At 41.6% G+C, this 22,563-nt stretch overlaps 1 protein-coding gene across 11 annotated transcripts in view; it reads left to right on the forward strand.

Annotated features, from left to right (window-relative positions):
• Positions 1 to 1,604: 1,604 nt before the first annotated feature.
• The window catches only part of DCLK2 (doublecortin like kinase 2), a 155,211-nt gene continuing 134,252 nt past the window's right edge, over positions 1,605 to 22,563 (forward strand). For 4 of the 11 annotated variants that reach the window (XR_014243601.1, XR_014243602.1, XR_014243603.1 and 1 more), the window contains exon 1: positions 1,608 to 7,085. Coding sequence is in view for 5 of the 11 variants with exons in the window: in XM_082388990.1 (XP_082245116.1) it covers positions 6,665 to 7,085 (421 nt within the window). In the remaining 6 variants the exon portion in view is untranslated. Of the gene's footprint in view, positions 7,086 to 22,563 lie in introns of all 11 variants that reach the window. The other 7 variants (XR_014243605.1, XM_082388991.1, XM_082388993.1 and 4 more) reach the window with 5 other exon arrangements.

Here is a 22,563-nt window from a genome sequence, read left to right on the forward strand (position 1 = left end):
TATGCCTGTATTATTGTAGTAATAGTAATAAATAGTAATTAATTGTAATACTGAAAGAAATGTAATTTTATATTGTTACCAAGCTATTAAAAATGAACCTATCAGTTACATTAAGATATACTCTATCAGGTAATCACATGCATATACCTCTTCACCTTAAATGTTTTATATGTACATTATATATATGCATATATAAAACATACATATATACACACACAAGTGCACAGACACAGACACACATGCATATATAACAAATCTTTTGTATGAACAGTAAATTAAGATCAATAGCAGTTATTTCAGATAGGACTCTGGGAAGTAGCAAGGAAAAGCTATTTTTTTTTAACTAAATGCATAGCCAAATGAGTACAGATTTACTAAAAGGGACTGACCAAGTCTGCATAGTATCATTATTCCTGTATATAAGATAAATAAATTGTTTCAACATTTGAATATTTCAAATATGTGTATGAGGTATAAAACATTTGTCCTAAAATAACCAGCTAATTTGCATTATAAACCTACTGCAGGTATAAAGATCATTAATTTTTAACTATAAATTCCTAAAGAGACCTCTCTGTGATTAATGAATTTTGAAAGCTTGATAAGAACATCTTCTAGAGTTAACATACCCTGGAGTCAGTTTCTATCTCTGCTGCTTAATCTTTCCTATTTCCTCGTCTATAATCTGTTTCTCTAACTAGGTCATAACGACTTATCAATCATTATAAAAGCTTTATTATCCTTTAAGTACTCATGACCATCATTATTTTAAGCTAATATATAGAATGACAGGAACACAGTTTGCCATATTCAGTATTTATATAAACATGAAAGATGCTACGGAGAGGAGGAAACCACTAAAATCATGATTGATTTTAAGATAAATATAATAATTCTTTTTGAATTTTAAGTGAATCAAAAAAGTCTACATTCAAAGAGTAAATTTTATATTGGGTTTGAGAAATCTGATTTTACACAAACAAAATGAGAGTACTATAGTAATTTTCCATGGTTTTCCACTTTTGATATTATTAAATATCAAATAATTAAATAACTGTTGAAAATCACTGGCTCTGTCTCCATTCCCTTATCTGGAAAGTAGGGATACTACTACCTGCCTAGATTTTCTTCTTAAGGAGATTTAAAGGGAAAAAAGTTCAAATTTCTAAAAAGAAATTTACTTCATAAATTTAATGCTTCTATTATTTTCATTTTAACAGTTATTGCAGCTGAACTAGTAAATGACAAAATAACTGAGTATCATTTTGAATACATAGAATTAACATGAAAAGTGGAAATTTTTTTTTTTTAATTAATTAATTTATTTTATTTTTGGCTGTGTTGGGTCTTCGTTTCTGTGCGAGGGCTTTCTCTAGTTGCAGCAAGCGGGGGTCACTCTTCATCGATGTGCGCGGACCTTTCACTATCGCGGCCTTTCTTGTTGCGGAGCACAGGCTCCAGACGCGCAGGCTCAGTAGTTGTGGCTCACGGGCCTAGTTGCTCAGCGGCATGTGGGATCTTCCCAGACCAGGGCTCGAACCCGTGTGCCCTGCATTAGCAGGCAGATTCTCAACCACTGCGCCACCAGGGAAGCCCCGAAAAGAGGAAATCTTTGACTACACACTTTGTGGAAGTGAAATGGACCAACAGAACTATTAAACCATAGTTTTCTCATAGAAAAAAAGCATTTGTGTGTTATATACATTTAAAGCATGAATATCTGAATTTTTCTTCCATTCATCTGATATTTTCATTAAAAAATTAAACTTGAAATTTTTGAAAGACTTAATCAATTTTCTGAACCTGAAAATGTAGTTTTAATCATTCCCTCATATACATTTGCAAAGTCATTATATTTGTAAAGTGCTTCAAGAATCATGGCTGTAAAGGACAGCAAAGCTCCCAAGGTGAAACAAAAAATGAGAGAACAGTTCGTCTGAATCTTTTTCCAGTCTGGGTGCAGATTAGGGGTAGGTAGGGGTAGAGAGTCTCTTTCTGAACCTCCTGGCTTTATACTCTTTCCCGTTAAAGTGCGACAGAAAACACTAGAATTTATAACCATTAAAGATTATGAAATAAAAAATAATGCTAAGTTTCAAAAATTCAAGTTCATAGTCACTGGGCCCTTTCACTGAAAATAGTTGTTTCATCACTTTTGCTTCTGGGAGAAACGCTTGGCATGCAGTGAACAGAAATGAAAACATGAGACAGCAGAAAGTCTCAGCACGGTGCAGTCTAAAATGTTTGTAAGCACCCTTTATGTAATAAGTAATGGAGTAGCTGGAAAACTGCCTCTAAAGGCAGAAGGTTCTGGCCAAAAGTGAAGACTAGCCAATGCATTTGAGAAGTGAAGTAGCGTGAAGCAAAACCAGGAGATGTTCAACGCAAGTTTCTTAAGTAAAGCTCCATAAGGAAGTATGGAATAAATAAATCTCATTTAAACAAATTATGCCAAATAAAAATTGTTATTGTATTTCTTAATCAAGGTGGAGATGGGGGAGTGAGAGGGCTGGGGGAGGGAGTTACCACTTGGCTAAAGGCAGCCCTAAAATTCTAAAATTGTATTGCTAATCTGTGAAATCTGAAGAGAAGCCTAGAGAACAAAGAACAATTAATTACCTTTCCTTCAAGCCTGGTTGAATTTTTCTGCCCCAGGTGGTTTTTAAAAGATCCCTCTTGGATAGCATCAAGAAAGTTTTCATGTGCACTAGATACTTTGCGATTTAAAATTATTATATATCAAGAGCAGAAAGGAGTGCTTTCTAATCCTGCAAAAAAAAAAAAAAATGGAGAAGAGATTTTGGATTGAAATTCTTGGATTCTCTGTAGCATAGAGATGAAGCCATTTTTAAAGTTCTCTGCACAACAGGTTTTATTCAGATAATTGTTAGACTAAGAGGGGTTAGGAAAGGGTATAGAGAAATCACAACCAACAGGAGCAACGGTCAAGGCAGGCTTCCAGATGGTAAAGAGGTAGAGCCAGCCCCTCCTAATAAAGCCCCTAAAATCATGACCTGGCAGACAGAGTAGGCAACCACCAAGGAGAAATAGATCATCTCTGGAAGGATGAATGATTAGCAAATCAGATAGTGTTTTTTCTTTTTTTGGCCACCCCGTGCAGTGCGGCATGTGGGATCTTAGTGCCCCGGCCAGGGATCGAACCAGTGCCCCTTGCAGTGGAAACACAGAGTCTTAACCACTGGAGCACTAGGGAAGTCCCAGGTAGTGTTTCTTGGTTAGAAAAGAAAGGGGGCATCTCAGTAAAGGACATGCCAGTTGAAATATCTTACTCTGCACATTCTGCAACCCCGTGAAAGGGGAGAATTTGTTTTGGCTCTATAAACTTTAAATCATGAAGTAACAACCCAAATTAATAGCTGCCTACCTAGAACCCTCAAATTTTGTTGGCATTAGAATTGTAATGCTGAAACTAATTTTTTTCTGCCCCAATAAATCTTCAAATTTTGGCCAGCTGGGTCTTGATATATACCATATTCACTAAGCAACTATCTTATGAAAGGTGATTGCATCTTAATTCTTCTATGAAGGTCAGAGATAAAGTTCTTCAAACAAATTAATGCAAAGAGCAGGAACAAAACGGTTTTTAAAATTAGGTAACAGCTTTGGAAATACTTTCTCTTCTCCCCCAGCCCCTCTTGAAACGCAGTAATCTTTGTTAACTTAGGGATATAATGTTTGGGACTCATGTTAAAATACTGGCATATTATATCATTGTATTCACTATTTAAGAAGGGTGAAATCTTTTATCAGGAATCTTTGAGTGAGAAAATGTGTTTATGTCCTAAAGCTTGTTTGATTGAACCTGTGCTACCAGCCTACAAGGTGACCTCAATGAGCTCCTGGTAGTCATCCTTGTATAGTCTTCTCCCACATTAAACAGGCCAACCTGTGTAAGGTTACACAGGCTATTGCAGGAATGACAGTGTATGACTTCCAAGCCTACATCATAAAAGACATTTGGTTTCCACCCTGTTCTCTCTGGGAGCTTGCTCTGGAGGAAGCCAGCTGACATGTTGTGATAACACTCAAGGGAACCTACAGAGAGGTGCTCATGGCCAGGAACCTAGGCCTCCCACCAACCATCTTAGATCTTCCAGCACCAGTCAAACCTTCAGATGACTGCAGCCCCAATCAATGTCTTGATTACATCTCATGAGACATCAAGGGAAGCTGTTCCTAGCTTCCTGACCCACAGAAACTGCTGAGATAATACATGTTTATTGTCCTGAATCACTAGGTGTGGGATAATTTGTTACTACAGCAATAGATTACAAAGTGGGCTTTTTTTCAAGAAAGAGTAAGAGCAAAACAAATGAACACACCCATTTTAAGCCATTTACAAAGTTGAAAGGCTCTGCAGTCACTAGTACTTAATGAGGCCTTATCTCAAGAAATTTGCCATTTAGTTCCTTGTTTCTCAAAGTGTTGTACCAAGACCAGCTGTATTGGCATTACCTGGGAGCTTATTAGAAATACAGAATCTCAAATTCCACCCCAGACCTACTGCATCAGAATCTATATTTTATGAGATTTCCCCTACTACATGTAAGTATACATCAGAGTTTGAGAAGCAGCACTGATCTGTTTGAATACTAATGTTACAGCCTATAGGTGGAAACGCTGGCTGTGCATTGGAAGCAGTTCCAAAAACTACTGTTGGAGAAGTCCATCCCCAGAAGTTCTGATTTAATTGGTCTGTGTTAAGGTCTATTATGGCCATGGACCTAATTATATTTCACAGTTTTTCCTCTGGAAAACTATGTTGAAGCCTCAGATCAGCCCTGAATTCCCAGCATGTTCCAGTCCTGGTTCTAGAAGTCAGGTATGCCCAGGTGTCCCTGAGACTGCCCTGGGGGAACTATGGTGCACTAAGCAGGAATCTTCTGGGGCACTGCATGCCAGGGCAGCTTCACAGCTGCTGAAGAACTACTGCATATATCTCTGCCTTCTCTTATTCATACTCTTCCAGAACTTCGTTCATTCCAAGAAAAGCATCCATGTTCTTACCTTACAGGTCGGTTTGGATTTGCTGTCTAGGGCCACTCAGAGAACAGGTGGTGAATAACCTAAGGTTTCAGGGTAACTTACCCACCTGTCAGATTAGGACCAAACTTCTTTTAGTTTCATCTTTCCGTAATGGTAAAATGGAAGTAACTAATATTTCTCACAAGCCTTTGGGAAATATGCTTTTACTGTTGACCAGGCACTACTAAATTAAGACTTCGAGTATGATGGGTGCTTACAAATGTTAGACCTATTACTTAATGAGAAGCTCAAACTGACAACAATAAACATCACTTGAATGTAAGGGGGGTGGGGTGCAGGGATTTTCTGTTTACCAATGCATCCCCAGCGACGGAGACAATGCCTGGCACATTGCATGCTTTAATAAATATTTGTTAATTAAGTAAATTCCTCAAAAAACAATAACTTCGGATCATTCACTCATTCAAAGTTACTGAACGTACCACGTTAGCGAATCTGCAAAGGAAATTGTTTTATCAAAGGATTTTTAAATAAAGCTCCTGATTTCCTTTTAAAAAATAAATAGTGTGCCCCAATTCAATGCCATGTTTCAGGTTCCTGCCCTAGTTTAGCCTCGGCTCCTCATTTGGAGGCTGGCTAAGGGACGTGATCCCTGCCCTTGAATCTCCTTCCTTTGTAGTTTTTTTGACCTGCGCGGTTCCGTTTCCCAGGCGGAGGAGCGCGCGCCGCGGCTGCGCCCATCAGCGCGCGGAGCGGGGCTGGGGCTGTCAGGCGGGCGGGGCCGCCTAGGACCCTGGAGGGGCCGATCGTCTCGCGCTGCAGAGCCTCCTCTCCCACCTCTCTCCCTCCGGGGTTTGGCATCCCTCGGGGAGCAAGAAGCCCCCTACAGCCCTGACAGCGGGCCGGGCAGGCGGTGCGGTCGGGCCCGGGGGCGGATGCTCGCGGGTGGGCCGGGCCGGCCGGCTGCGGGGGAGGCGGGCTGCGTTATTTCCCGCTAGGGCCAGACTCCGGGAGGGACTGGCCTGCACGGTGCTCTCGGCCCCAGCTAGCGCGCGCCGCCCCTCGGGCAGGGCCTGGGGGCGAGCGAGGCGGCGGCGCGGCATTCCGGGCCTCGGGCCGGGCGCGTGAGCGGGCCGGGGCCGGAGCCGGGCCGACGCCCCCGCGGCGCCTCTCCCACGCTCGCGGCCCCTCCCCCTCCCTTCCTTCCTTCCCCTCGGATCTCCCGGGAGCGGCGGGCGGACGCGAGCCGCGGCGGGCGCCCGAGCTTTGTATGCGCCCGCGGGCCCGGGGCGAGCTTCGGGCGGCCCAACTTGGCGGCGGCCGGCGGGCTCCCGGGAGGGAGTTGTGAGGCGTGGCCGGGTGGAGGAGGCGCCTGGGGGGGCGTGGGGCTCCCCGGCGAGCGGGAGGGACAGAGCGAGGCGCGCCGGACAATGAGCTGGGCAGCTCGGCGCTGCGGCCACTTTTAGGGGGGCGCGGGCCGGCCGGCGCCTCCGCGGCTCCACCTGCGAGGAGAGGGCGGGATGCCAGAGCTGGGTGTCCCGGCGCTCTGAGGCTCCTCGCAGTTAGACGTCCCTGAGCCGGTGCTCGCCTTGACCCTGGGCTACCTGGAGGCTTTGGCTGGGGCGTGTTTCGTGGGGGCGCCCCTGGAGCAGCCGCGATGGCCAGCACCAGGAGTATCGAGCTGGAGCACTTTGAGGAACGGGACAAAAGGCCGCGGCCGGGGTCGCGGAGAGGGGCGCCCAGCTCCTCCGGGGGCAGCAGCAGCTCCGGCCCCAAGGGGAACGGGCTCATCCCCAGCCCGGCGCACAGTGCCCACTGCAGCTTCTACCGTACGCGGACCCTGCAGGCCCTGAGCTCGGAGAAGAAGGCCAAGAAGGCGCGCTTCTACCGGAATGGGGACCGCTACTTCAAGGGCCTGGTGTTTGCCATCTCCGGCGACCGTTTCCGGTCCTTCGATGCGCTGCTTATGGAGCTCACCCGCTCCCTGTCGGACAACGTGAACCTGCCCCAGGGTGTCCGCACCATCTACACCATCGACGGCAGCCGGAAGGTCACCAGCCTGGACGAGCTGCTGGAAGGTAGGAGGGAAGGGCCCGGCGCGGCAGGTGCGGCCCCGCGTGCCGACAGGTGCACGCGCTCGCCCGGCGCTGGGGGAGCCTGCGGGGGGTTTTCTAGGCGGCCGCAGGAATTGTGCGGTTCTGTCTTCTTTTCCGCAGGCTCTATGGGTGGGGCGCGCTTCCACATATACTCTGACTGTCCCTCCCAGAAGATTTGCCTTAAAAAAGAAAGAAAGAAATCCTAACGAGATTTGGTGACGTCTCTTAAGATTGGCGACTTGTTTTTGTTTTTTGCTTTTTTGAAGTGCAGAGTCTCACGTGAGGATCTGGGTAACCCTCTAGCTCATAAGCTGTCTGTTCAGCCCTCTGTGTGGAGCTCAGTGCCGGCACCTGTGTTTCAGCGTTCAGGACCCTGTTGCACCTGCTCTACTCAGAAGCCGTGGTTGTGAAACACTCTAGGTTGGCTTTCCTGGTTTGCCTTGCAGCAGAAGTTCCATGAGGTCAGGAGGGGCGTCCAAGACAGTGGTTCTCAACCCTGGTTGCATCTTGGATCACTGGGGACTTTAAGAAATATGGGTGTCTGGGTCCCATCCCCGGATACTTGGATGTAATTGGTTTGGCATGTGGTCTGGGCATCTGGAGTTTTCAAAGCTCCTCAGGTGATTTGAATGTGCTGCAGAGATTGAGAACCGTTGTGCGAAAGGGTTTTCCACGTTTGGTTGGTAATGAGGTGAATCAAGGTCAATCTCTCTTGCATCCTCCCCTACTGAAAGTAGCTAGTTAGGGTGATAAAGGCCACTGGAATCAGCAGTTGGGGCCCATTATAAATTAGGCCTAGGGTGTCAACCATGCTTGACTCAAAGGGACTGCTTGGCTGTATGTTGTGTCATCCTTGAATTCCTGCAGTATTTACTCTTCTTTCACTTCAGGGAGAGAAAGCATTACTAGTAGTTAAGAACCTATATCCAGAACTAAACACCACCCATAAAGATCAGACAGAACCCAAGTATGTGCTGACTGTGTGTTTATATACAGTCTGCTCTCATGCATCTTTCTTAACGCAAATGGCACATATTGCTATGGTAGTCATAGCAATGTTGGCTTGGCAGGGGAAGGAAACTGAACTTGAAGCCAACTATTTTTCTTATATTAGTGCATCATGTTCTTATGTTCTGAAGACATTGTCCATTTTACACATGAGGAAACTTAAGCAACATGCCTTGTCATACAGGACAAGGGCAGTATATGCCCTTTCATCTACAATTCACTTTTAATAAATTGATGTAGCCACACTGCGGAGTCCTGAAAGTGGTTGAGATTCTATTTAGTCACTGTTACCGAAAGTTTTTCCTGCCCTGGCTAGATGAGGACCCAGCCAAAACTAAGTTGTCTTTTCAGTGTGTGTGTGTGTGTGAGTTTGAGTGTGTGTGAGTGTGAGAGAGACTTCACAGATTCTCCTGCTCACTTGAGTGTTTTGGTTTTAAAGGCTTCCTGAGGAGGTGGTGACAACCAGAGGAGTATAAATAAAATGAAGATACATTGTTAAAAGGGCTTTATTGCTTTATCGTGTTATTATGTTAAAAGCAACATTTGCCTAGATATTTCAAAACTGAGTAACGAATTTTCTGATTGACCCAAAGCTAGATTAGTAGCCCTGTGGAAGGATCAAGGCAATGCCTTTTTTACTTAAACACTCACTACTCACATGCCCTTGGGATACTGTGCCTGGTGTGGTCTGAGGAGGGACAGTAGTTTTAATATCCTTCTCAGAAGTAATTTTCCTTCTCAGAAGTAATTTTAACAGTGTATTTGCTACATGAAATGAATGTACTCCAGAGGCGAACATGATCCTAGGGAAGATGGTCAAGGTGTCCATTATGCATATTAATTGAGAGCACATATTGTACATTGAGTTTGTTATTGCCCAAGTGGTACATGGTCCACTGAGTCTAATTCTCAAACTGTGGGTTCAACTATAAATTGAAGGTTGATAAATATCCTTTGAATCACTCATTCACTGATTTGTGGAGGAGGGGGAACCATAAGCATATGTAGAGTCCAAATTACACCACAGTATGAAAAATAATGATAGAACACAAATATTTGCACCATGGAAATGTTTCCCTAGTATAGCCAATTGCCCACTTGTTTCAAATATAATAAAATTACATTTTATTAAATATAATACAATTACTGCAAAAGAAGAAAATTTGAGCACTTCTTTTGTCATAGTGGCATTCTCTCTGACAATAGATCTTTGTCTAAGTCTTGAATTTCCCACAAAATGAGTGGAATACCCTGTTTCTAGGCAGTTTTTAAGAAAAGAACCATCAATGTTTAATATCAACTATTCAAGAATTTAAATAGTTTCAACTTTTAGTTAAAATTGTGTACTCGAATGTTCAGATTTATCATGCAGAAGAACTAACCAGCTACCTGTGAAGTTATCATTTGCATCAGTAAAAATAGGTCTGTGATATTTCCCATGTTGTCAAAATTGACTATTTCATCTTAGTTCATCATTTTTAATAAAGATTCTCTGATAGTAATTTTTACACCATTATGTTCAGCTGATCTCTCATTTGCCTCTTCCATTCCGTGAAATTTGTAGTTTAGGAGATACTGTTTTTCCCAAAACGATTTTTTCTAAAATGTTTTCAGTAAAGAATAGAAAGTGATGACTCAAGATAGCTAGGCATGAACATTCACTCAGAGCCTCAGTCCCACTGAACTCAGATGACAAAAGAAATTTGCATGGCCCAGATTTTTTTCTTCTGCCCTTGAGAGTCTCTGGAGACCAAAAACTGTTCAGGTGTAGGCTGGTACTCCTGCACTACACTAAACCAGCAGGCATTTGGAGCCTACTGTTTTAGCTCCCCTTGCTGCATTAATTTCAATGTGTTAGTGCTGTGCGTCCCTGTAATCCTGTTTAGTCTTTACAACTGGTTGGGGACCTTCTCTCAAAGGAAGACTGTGAGTCATAACAGTCAGTACTGGGAAAATCAGGTTGAGCTGTCTGAAGCCATGAGCCAGCCAACCGTGTCACATCTCTGATAGACAACTGAAGATGTCTGGATGGCATGTTCCTAAGTTCTCAGTCAGAACTCTTGGTCTTAGTTTTTTTTTTTTCCATGAGTGTTCTCTTCTTCAGAACATTTAAGCTATAATTATTTTGATGTCCCAAAGAGAGATGCCCAAGGACAGTAGAAACAATGCGTGACCAAGTTGGGGTCCCTAGGTTCTGTGAATTTGAGAAAAATTCACCTCTGTTCTCAGCCTTAGTGACCTTTTCTGTTGAAAGAGAGGTTGGCAGATCACCTAAGTTAGATCCTTTCTGGTCTAAAAGTATATACCCTTCCCCTGCCTAAGTGGTTATTTATTGAGTGTCTGATGGCCTGGGCTGCCTTCCCCTACCCAGAACCTATCTTCTGGAAAATTGACAAAGCTGCAAATGTCCTACACAGCAGGGAGTGGGTATATGGCTCTGATGAAGTGTTTGACAGGAGCCAAAAAATTAAGTGCTACCCGTCTCTGCCTCTTTCATTCCAAAGTAATATGTCATTTTATGTTGTTTATACCTTTTACTCCTCAGTCAACAATAAATAAACTGATTGGATTTTTTGGCATGTGAGAGAATTTTGATTATTTTGACAGGTGATACTTCCATTCTTCCATTAAGTTAACTTGAAAATTAGCTTGAATTAACTTGAATTTAAGAAAAATAAAGTTCTAAGAAAATCAAGCATTTGAAGTTTTTGAGGTTCTCCTACTAAGCCTAGTTTATTGAATCTCTTTGGTTATTCAGTCTCTTTGAAGGTGTTAAACCAAAATATGGTGACAGTTATATTTAAGTAAAAATGAGTTTACATTTAAGTAAAAATTAAGTTACATTTTTAAGTTACATTTAAGTAAAAATGCATAAGAACTCAGATTATAGGTTTTATCCCCTTGAATGATAGATTTTTAGAGTAATAATAGAAACTGAGCTCTTGGAACTTGTTATAGTGAGGAAGGCAACATAAACCCATGAGATGTAAGGTATTTGCACATAGTAGTCAAAAGCAGTACACATTTATATAAGGCAAGCATGATGATTGGACATAGCAGTTTAACATTGAATCATCAATCTGCAAAACCTCCTCTACCTGGCAGACTCCTAGATCCTCCTAGATCCAAGACCCTCTTCAAATATCATCTTTCTATGAAACCTCTTCCCAGACCTCGGGGGCATTGGTCTCAAACTGTTGTTGACTGAGAGCATAGTTGTTGTTGTTTCAGGTGCTGGGGGTACGGTTCTAGAATGCTCACATTCTAGAGGGAGAGAGAGAGTGAACACACACACACACACACACACACACACACACACACACACGATGGTTCCAGCTGCAGGGCTGTAAGTGAAGTGGTAATGAGGTGGGGCAGGAGGCCCACAATGGCCAGGACAATGGAAAAGGATTCCCAGAGGAACAGATGTTGGAGCCAAGGCCTGAGGTCAGGCTTAGAACTCTGCCATTTGCTTACTCGCGGCATTTTTCCTTTCCTCTGTTGTAACACTTACCTTTACAATTATAGGTATATTGGGTCTGTTTTTTGCACTAGACTAAGCATGTCGTGAGGTTAGGGATCTTGGACACAATAAGTTCATTAAATAAATAGCCCAGGAAATGACTTTACCTCTAAGTCTCTTGATTGTCAAGGGAAGTTTTGTATGAATTAAGTTTGAATAGGGTTGTTCCTATGTATTTGTGAAAATATGTATTTTGAAAAATTGGATTATATTCCAGATAAATCAGAAATGCTCTGCTGACTCATCGCTGTGGAGAGAATGGCTCTTCCTCAGTACTTGCTTCTATAAATCTGATTGTTTTCTTCTTCTCATTTCCTCAAAACAGGGGAACTCAGGTCTGCTATAATGCAGCTGCATTATAAGCTCTTTCCGGAGGTAATGGGAAGAGAAATTTTCATTTGCAGAATAAAGAATTCTAAAGGGTTAGGGGAAGAAAGGAAATACTTGGGAGAGCATTTATGAGATGAGGGTCAGACAGAATGATACACTGGTAGTTATAAGAAAAGATCACTATTTCATGAGGTTTTAAACTATGGAAATGGACATTTTATGGCCCTGTCATATGAAATAAGAGAAACTAGATACTCCCTTGACCAGTGATTGTCAAACTGCTTTCTTCATTGTAGAGAGGGCCAGGGGAGTTTCTCTGGGTCTGTACTGCCTGACTAGGTCTCTTCTCATCCCTACCTGCCCGCCCATGCTCCTACCACTTCTGTTTTTGTCTCTTCTATTGATAAAGTAAACTATTACCCTAAGGATTAGGGATCCTATTCTTCTCAACATTGCTACCATTTTTTAGATGTTTTATATGCAATCATTGTGTGAGATACTTTGTGTTTTATCTCACCCTTGTTATCCCTAATGGAATATGGCTGCATTGTCTTCCCCATTTTACAGCTGGGGAGACTGAGACTCAGAGGATTAAGAAATTGTCCCCTTGTACCAGTCAGAAGAGGTGGGGCTGGAACCTGAGGCCTTTCTCCTTGGCCTTTCAACTTCTGTTTTCCTAACTGCTATGTTCTACCACCTGTGAGATGGGGTCCATCCTGACCCCTGAAGTTTGCGTAGGTCATGTATCAGCAATCTAGAGCTGCATCACCGCTGCAGCCAAACCTGTTAGTTATTTATATTTGGAAGATGAAGATGGTGGTAGTTCATCAGTCACTGCAGATGTAAAGACAGTTTTAGGATGTTTTGTATATGGTTCCTGAAATGAACCATACGTTATCCTATGCACCGGCATAGTAGGGTCTGTGCATTCAAATTCTGCAGAGTTGTCTTGCTTGACTTTGGTTTCCTTATCTTCAAAATGAGGAAGGTTAGGTAATTGCTAAGGCTGCTTCCCCTTGAAAGTTCAGTGATCTTGGGAAATGCTTCTGGAAGTGGGAAAGAGAAATGATCTGTCTGGCTCCATGTCTCTCTTTAAAAATTGGCCAGGTTTTGTGATTGAATGTGGTTACCTGGGTTTAGATGGAGTTCTTAAACCCTCAATAACCTATAGGAGGCTCTTCCCCATAGAATCTTCTCAGGAAAGGGAAAATTATGTACAGGCCCATTGAGGGCTGGGACCATGGTCATTTCGTTAATTCATTTATCCTATCAATAAATACTTCTGGCACTTGATGTTTGATGATTAATTTTACTTTTGTGCCATATATAAGATATTTTGATAGGTGGGAATAGGTGGATATTGGTTTTTAAAAAAATCTTTCTTAGTTAAGACAGCCAGCTGGACAGTTGGCTAGATTTGCAGAGGTCAAATAAGGTCATGCAAAAGGCAAATATTCCTTGCCCCTTCATATTTCAGTTTTGAAATAAGTTTTTATTCAAGAAAAAAGGGATGCAGTATATTTGTATGTTAACAGTTTATCCATTTCACTAGTGTCTGAGATGCCTGCCTTGATTTTTCTCTTTGGACATCTTTCATAATCAAATTCTTGTACCTTTATTTTGAATGTATGTTTAAATCCCAGGACTATTCTAAGCCCCCTAATATTTTCAGCGTCTGCTTTGAGTTTGTTCTCTGACGTAGCTAAGACTTAGTTTCGTTCATCTTTTAGCATTCTTATTTTAAGCATTGTCTTTAGAAAATTTATTTCACATATAGTTTAAATACAATCTGCATTGTACAATACTTTTTGGGTTTTTTTGGCTGCATTGGGTCTTTGTTGCTGCACGCAGACTTTCTCTAGTTGCGGCGAGCGGGGGCTACTCTTCGTTGCAGTGTACGGGCTTCTCATTGCGGTGGCTTCTCTTGTTGGAAAGCACAGGCTCTAGGCGCGTGGGCTTCAGTAGTTGTGGTGTGTGGGCTCAGTAGTTGTGGCTCGTGGGCTCCAGAGCACAGGCTCAGTAGTTGTGGCTCACGGGCTTAGTTGCTCCGCGGCATGTGGGATCTTCCCGGACCAGAGCTTGAACCCGTGTCCCCTGCATTGGCAGGTGGATTCTTAACCATTGTGCAACCAGGGAAGTCCCTCTACAGTACTTTTTAAATTCTATGAGTTGGAAATATAATTTAAGGCTAGAATTTAGATACTCTTTCATTCATTGACATGCTATAATTTTTGCTCTAATCCAGGCTATTTTACCCTGTTTGCCATATCTCCTGCAGCCTGAAGCAGTAGACTAGCCATATTGTAATTTGTCAGAAGCTACTACCTTCAAGACAAGGAATGGGAAAATACTGATTTGTGAGATCAACTTTAGTACTTTTGATTACACTATAACATTTACTAACATCTCAACATAACTAAAATAATCTATAATTATGACCTACTATGTTACCATTTGTTTATATGTTGGTTAAATTATAATCACTTGCAACCAAAATGTATCACAATAGAAGTTTTTAAATTGTCATTGATTTATTTCTTCCTTCACTGTGTATGTTTTACAAACTTCAGATTACTTTGTTAATTTTTATGTAATAACAATGTCATTATTTCTGAAAGGCAGTGATTGATGCTCTCTTCCCCAATATCCTTGTCCATTATCTTGGTCTTTTAACAGTATTCTATCTCATCTGTTAAGGAAGCAGGAAAAGAAAAAGGAGTTATGGAAACTTACTACTGGTTATACTCTTCATCAAGCCTCTGCAAAAGAACGAACTTGAGAAATAGCCTGACATAAACTCATCTCTACTTAGTTTAGTGATCAAGGCCAATAGCTGGAAGGTTCCACATGAACCTTGTAACACTTAGCAGAGTCCTAGCGTGCAGTGTCTCTTCGATAAATGGGAGTGGTCCTCAGCATCTCAAACCAAAATGTGTGTCCTTGTAACTTCCCTCCCTGTAATTCTAGAGCCACCGTTTGGAGCTACGTAAGACTCCAGATGGAGCTACGTGGCAGCCCTTCAGACATTTTATGACAGTGGTCATGCTTTACTATTTCCCCCTTCTGCCCATCTCCTAAACATCACTACTCTTTTTTGACAAACATCTGGTTTCTGAATCCTTCATCACTTGCACTGAATCTTTTTGAGCTATTCTCACTATCATCACTTGCTTCAAACTGGAGCCAAGTTTTCCTCTTAGACTCAAAATGAGATTTAAAGGGTTGGGGGGGGAGCGGTGAGGGAGGAAGGTCTTAAGCAAAGATCTCCAGAAACTGGGGAAACTCTGTTGAGGGAGGTTTTTACCTCAGATGATGAGCCAACTGAAGGACTGACCCTATATCCATTATGCCTCAGTTTACTTACAAATAAGTGTAAGATGGGCACATTTTGGTTTGAAGATCTCTTTCTCAATATCCTTAAAATTGCAGTGTTTCTCAAACTTTTGCAATGTTTGGGATAATTAAAATTGAAAAACAATGTAAAAATCTAACAACCAAGTTGCAGAAGCCCAGCATTGCCTTAATTGCTTTAAATACATTGTCACTTAAATATTTATAAAGGTAGATGTACTTATGCATATAGCTCTTACACACCAGTACAACCCAAAGGAGACAACCTAAAAACCGACAAAACTGTATAACCAATAAAAATGCAAAATAGCAACATAAAGCTCCAGATACTATTTGCTCAAACTAAACTGTTCCCAGTGTGACCATGGTGCTGAACGCTGAGTTTGGTGTGCTGAATGCCGTGTGATGAGTTAATTTTGCACTGCTAACAAGCCTTCATTCCCGCAGAGTAAAATTATGTCCTCTGGCCTTAACTCTCTGTGCATGTCTTGTACATATAGTAAGTCCACTTCTTCCTCATTAATTCCCAGCAAAGTTACACCACTTGATGCCAAAGGAGTTGAGGCTGTGGGCACAGAGTGTCCTGGCTGCACTTGATTTAGAAATAGACATTCAGATGTTCCAGAATAAGATGATATAAACATTTTAAGTCTTATCATCAAATTAAGTACAGAATTGGGAGTTCCCTGGTGGCCTAGTGGTTAGGATTGTGGGCTTTCACTGCCATGGCCCTGGGTTCTGTCTCTGGCTGGGAAACAGATCCTGCAAGCCACGCAGCACAGCCAAAAAAAAAAAAAAAGTACAGAATTAAAATTGCCAAGGTGAATGCTTGTAGATTGTGGGATACAGTTGGCTCAGGTTTGAGCAGCAAGAAGACAAATAACGGATCTGATCTGTAGGTTCCATCCTACCAGGAGATTAGATAGAATTTTTTTTTTTCCAGTGGGTAAGCTTTAAGGCTTTTTGGTTAGTGAGTAGCATTTTTGTTTTTACTTTTACATAATTTCTTTGGTCTTAAGTTAACTCCTCCCAAATTTCAATGCCGAAGCGTGGATTTGTGGACATACTTCTTCCTACATATTCAGATGTTCATTGTAACGTGTCCACACCTTTCTCCATGGAAGGTATCACAGACTGTACCACTGGATGTGACTTTAGGAGGTGAGTCGTTTTCAGCCCCTTGCCTTCAGATGTGTTGAAGGGGCACTGGTCTTAGGAGTGAAAGATCTCAGCTTGTGTCCGCAGCCCCGCCCTGTAGGAAAGGCTGTTATATTCATTTTGTGAATGCGGCAGCAGTGGTCCAGAGATAAGCCAAATGAGTGCAGAAGGGAACAGCATCCAGGTGAGAGCAGTGTACTTTATGTTACTCTGCTGGTTCCCATAAGGTTAAGTTCTGCGCACTGTACAGTTTGGGTAGAAAACCCAATAAGCTGTTTGCCACAACAGAATAGTAATCAATCTGTCTTTTCTTTACCCTGTATTCTTCTGAACCAGCTGGGTGTGGGAACGTGTCCTTGATGTGCTTTAGATGGAGATACGCACATTATTGTCTACCCAATAGGACAGTCTCACAGATGCTGTACTTGATTAAGGACATCAAACCATCTTGTAGATGCAACATACCCAAATTTATTTTCCTTGGTTACATTCCTTTGGAAGTAATTTCTTTCTCAATTTTGGAAGTTGGGAAGGAATTTAGGTTTCTAAGATTTTTGCAGATATTAGACCTTAAGTGCCATACTTTCTTTTCTTTCCTCTTTGTCTTTTCTCTGTTACCATATTTAAATCTCTCTGTGTGTGTGTGTGTGTGTGTGTGTGTGTGTGTGTGTGTGTGTGTAGGGAGGCTTTTCCTTAAGCTTGATGAGTCCTTACACTTTATTATTATTTTTTTATTGGATTATAGTTGCTTTACAGTATTGTTAGTTTATACTATACAGCAAAGTGAATCAGCTATATGTATACATATATCCCCTCTGTTTTGGATTTCCTTCTCATTTAGGTCACCACAGAGCATTGAGTAGAGTTCCCTGTGCTATACAGTAGGTTCTCATTAGTTATCCATTTTATACATAGTGTCAATATCATATATATGTCAATCCCAGTCTCCCAATTCATCCCACCAACCCCCCTTTCCCCCTTGGTATCCATACGTTTGTTCTCTATGTCTGTGTCTCTATTTCTGCTTTGGAAAAAGACAGTCTATACCAATTTTTTCAGATTCCACATATATGTGTTAATATACGATATTTGTTTTTCTCTTTCTGACTTACTTCACTCTATATGACAGTCTCTAGGTCCATCCATGTCTCTACAAATAGTCCTTGCACTTTAGACTTGTAAACAAGTTTTCTTTTTCACCATAAAGTTCAGTGCTTGCTTCTGCTCCAAGAGTTAGGTATAGTCTCAATGTCCAAATTTTGTATAACTGATTTTCTGCCGTAAATGTCAAAAATAGTTTGTAATTACAAGCTAATTAGTGGTTTTAGGCAGTTAATGTAAGTATTTTAACAGAGGTGGATAAGAGACTTTCATAGTAACTGATAGAAAAGTAGGCTAAAACATTCTGTTGTGGAACTTCCAACTGTGTAAATATGCATTTAGCTATTTGTGATTTCTAACAGTAAATTGACATTTTAAATGTTAAGGGATTATTTTGATTTAGCTATTAAAATATATTTTGTATATAATACACACAAACCCATACACACCTACACACATGTTCCATTGATTGAAAGACACAATGCATTTATTGGACTAAAATGTGCCATGGACTCTTGGTGCTTTGATGGTGTGAAGTGAAAAAAAAAAACTTGGTAGGTCCTAGGCAGCCCTCACAGCCTGCTTGTTTTCCTCTGTGCCTTAGTTTGCCCTTTGATGGGGTAGAATGACCTAAGAGTGTCTCAGACCACACATGATGTCCTTCAGGAGCCTGACCTGAGCCTCTCACGGTCATTCGGTGTCAACACCTACACTGTGCAAATGTTTTACCTAGAAGTAATGCAGATCCAAACCGTGAGACGTACAAGTTTGTTTTGGAAATACGCATTTTTGTCATGACTTTGACAAACATGTTTTGGGTGCCTGCTGTATACCAGGTGCTGGGCTCGGTGTGGGTAACATGAAGAAGGGACAGTCAGTGTTTTCAAGGAGATTCCAGTCCAGGCAGTAGTTTGTAACCAGAGATTGTGTTAAGAGTCACCTATGAAGTTAGGAAGCCTTACTCACAGGTTCTGGTGCCACCTTCCAGTGATTCTGGTTCAGTTGAACTGTGGTGAGGCTTGGGCATCTGTGCTTCTACAACAAAATCACCTGACGAAAAAAAAATTCTTCTCTAAGAACCACCGGAAGAGACAGGTAAAGAATAAAGAATTATGAGAAGTTAACATATTGTAGGCTCAGGATACAATAAGTGAACCCAAGAGTGACATAATTTTTTAAATTATGAAACACATATCTATAGAAAATTCATAAAACATACATGTACAGCCCAGTAAGTTATTATGAAGTGAACACCTTTGTGACTATTATCAAGAAATAGAGTATTGGGAATTCCCTGGCTGTCTCGTGGTTAGGACTTGGCGCTTTCACTGCCAGGGCCTGGGCTCAATCCCTGGTCAGGGAACTAAGATCCCACAAGCCACATGGCATGCCCCCCACCCCAAAAAAAAAGAAAGAGAGTATTGCCAGCATCCGAGAAGCTCTCCCTGTGTCCCTTCCTAGTTACAACCCTTCCCAAGTTACGGTAGCCTGACTCTTGCTTTTCTTTATATTTTTACCACTGATGAAGGCATCCCTAATCAGTATAGTTTTACTTTTGTCAGTTTTGAACTTAAAGATATTAAATCCTACTGCATTCTATTCTTTTATTATCTTTTGATCACCGTTATTTGTAAAATTCATCCAAGTTGTTGTTTATAGCTGGCTTGTTCATTTCCATTACTGCACAGTAGTAGTACATTATATGAATATACCACAATCTGTGTGTCTGTTCTATTGCTGATGGATATGTGGATTGATTATCATCTTTGGCTACTGAGCCCATTCTATGAGTGTGTGTGTGTGTGTGTGTGTGTGTGTGTGTGTGTGAGTGAGTGTGTGAGTGTGTGTGTGTGTGTGTGTGTGTGTGTGTGTGTACGTACTCTGGTGCCCATATACAGCAGTTTCTCCAGGGTATTTTTCTGGGGTGGAAACATATGATGTATATGTTGTCAACTTATCTATCACTAGATAATGCCCACCTGTTTTTCCTAAGTGATTGAACCAATTTAAAGTACATGGAAGTTCCAGCAATATATCAAAGTTCCTGTTGCTTTACCTCCTTAGCTGGGGTGATTAATCTTGACTGGTCAGTAAAAAAAAAAAAAAAAGAGGTAAGGAGAGAGGAGGAGGAAGGGTATTTCAAGCATATAAGAAGGAATGAGAATAAGAGGGTGTCAGTATAGGAGCCCCTGAGGAAAGGCTGCTTAAGGTGGAATAGTTTAGCCAGAAGTGGGGTGTGGGTGGGACATGTTCAAAGCATGGAAGAACACGGCCAGAAGCTGTTTTAGCGTAAGGCAGTTTGCAAGAGAAGCCGGTCTGTCTAGACAGTTTTAGCTGTGGTTATGATATCTGGTAGTTATACCAAGATTGTGATAAACTACTTTCTTCCAGACATTTCTTTCTTAAGGAAAAAAAAATTCAAAAAAATTTTTGGTATATATATCAGAATGTGGTGGAAAATGTATGCAGGATGAATTTATTCCAATTTTATATTAAACATATAAGTTTTTAGTACTTGAGTATATGTAAATATATATTTTATATGCATATATATTTTTAAAGTTTTATAAGTAATGGAATACTTTGAAAATGTTTCATGTATTATATATTAGCCGTGCACCATATGTAGCCTAAATCTTAATCCTCTATCTTAAAAATAAAATTATTGTTCAAATAATGTCTTTTGATTCTGTACTGTCTTCCTAATGAATTCTTTGTGCTATCTGAAGCGTGTCTATAAGTTTAGGAAGAAACTTATATCTTCTAAATTAAAAAACAAAATGTTTTCCTAATTTTTTATATCTTATGTGGCTTGGACCTAAATCTAGTTGACAAGTACTTAAGATGTGGATTTGCTTCTTTTAATAAAGTGCTTATTTAGAAAAAAAAAAAAGAATAAGAGGGTGTGACGAGTTTGGAAGGAAAGTGCAAGTATATTGGTGCGACACTAACTTAGGAGCCTGTGGGAAAGTGGCGAGAGGTGAGATGGAAGTATGTGATACGTTGGGGAGTTTGGTCTTTATTCTAAAGGCAGCGACGCAGGCAAAAGACATCAGATTTACATTTTAAAAAACTTGCCATGACAGCTCTGTGGAGGATGAGGGGGCCTCATTAACTACTCTAATCTGGGGAGAAAAGAGAGGAAGCAGGGTTGAAGGGGATGGGTTCCAGAGATGCTTAGACCAAGTCAACAGTTTTGCTAAATCTGCTGAATATGGGGCAAAAAGAAGAGAGACAGGAGTTTTGGGTTTTGCCTGGGTGACTGTGTAGGTGGTGATTTCATTAAGTTGGGGAATTCCAGAAGAGAAGCGTTTGAGGTCGGGTGGCAATCATGGGGAGTGAAGTTAGTTTTAGACTTGTGGCACGCGAGACAGCTGTAGATGATCTCGCAGAGATGCTCTTTAAGTGGTTTGAACTCAAGAAAGGACTGGGCTGGAGATGTCCCAGAGGCCAGGTGGTGATTGAAGGCGTGGGATGCGGCTGCCCACAGAGAGTCTAAGGAGGATGAGGTGGATACAGGGGAGAAGGGGGTCCTGAAAAGCAGACCAAGAAGGGGCTACCAAAGGAGTAAGAGGTAAGCCAAAAGAAATTAGATCCTGGAAGCTGGGGAGGAAAAGGATCTGCAGGACGAGAATCGTGACTGGTGTCCAATGCCCTCAGAAGACGCCAAGTGAAATGACAAGAAGTGCTTGGCATTTGGCAGTTAGGAGAGAAGTGCTTGGGATCAGGGTGTTTCAGCCCGGGGAGCACAGGGAGCAAAGGTGATGCTGCAGTCGCTTGAGAGCAGATTGTGGGTGAGGAAGTGGGAGAAACCAGATGAGGAGCTGGGCAGTGAATGAAAGCCAAAGCACATTCGGTGGAGTGGGGCGAGGACTGAAGAGGGGTAAGATGTGTGTGTGCTACAGTGGGAGATACTATATAAAGTCCTGTGTAGTTAAAGGGAGGAGAGAAGGAGAATGTGCCTGAAACCTCAGCATGAGGAGCAGGAAGGACCCAAATGTTGTGAGAGACTTAACATTGAACAGGAGGAGGGTACCCTTGTCACTGAAAAGGGAGAAGAGGTGGGAAAATTGGCACAGACTGAAATACATCTGTAGGGATGACGGTTTTCAGAGAACAAGAAATTGGAGAGTTCCTAGCTTTTAATAGCGTCTTGCCTCTTAAATAGGAGGCAGTTCATTTGGTTGAGTAAGGATGAAAGTTAATGGTTAACAGGTACCCAGGTTGTATTACACAACTGTTGACAATTGGTTTGTCAACCTGCTAAATATGAAGTAATGCAGAGTGTCTCTGAACAGATGTCAGTGGTAGGAAGCCATAGGCATGCCACTGGAGAGAGTCAAAGGAGGTGGAAAGACTTTCTATTCCGCACTGTGCTTGAAAACAGTAAAGGTGTATAACCACTTCCTGCTTCTATCCATCCTGTTTCTATACAGAAAACAGATCCTCTTTTTTTTAAAAAAAAAGTTCATTGAAGTATAGTTGACTAACAATATTAGTTTCAGGCATATAACATAGTGATTTGATATTTTTATAGATTGCACACCATACAAAGTTATTATAAAATATTGGCTATATTCCCTTTGTTGTACCTTACATTCCTGTGACTTATTTATTTTCTAACTTGTAGTTTGTAACTCTTAATCCTCTTCACCTATTTTGCCCCTCTCCCGACTCCTCTCCCCTCTGGTAACCACTGGTTTGTTCTCTGTAACACAAATCCTCTTCTACATAGTATTCATGTGATCATAATTTACAAAATGATTTCCCACCAATGCCTTATGGTCAAAGAACTGCTTTTAGAGAAACAGAGAGGGAGAATATGAATATGTCTGAGTGTGTGTGTATGTATCTCAGTTCTCTTCAGCTAAAGACCACCAAGAACGTACCTGGAGGTGAACAAGTTGAGTTTGCTACTCATTGTAGTAAGGAAGAATGGACATTATGGGATACCTCAGGGCAGCTCAGTAAGAGCTGCGAGAGCTGTCATAG

Source organism: Balaenoptera borealis (genome assembly GCF_965194805.1).
Source record: "Balaenoptera borealis genome assembly, chromosome: 4".
Lineage (NCBI taxonomy): Eukaryota > Metazoa > Chordata > Mammalia > Artiodactyla > Balaenopteridae > Balaenoptera > Balaenoptera borealis.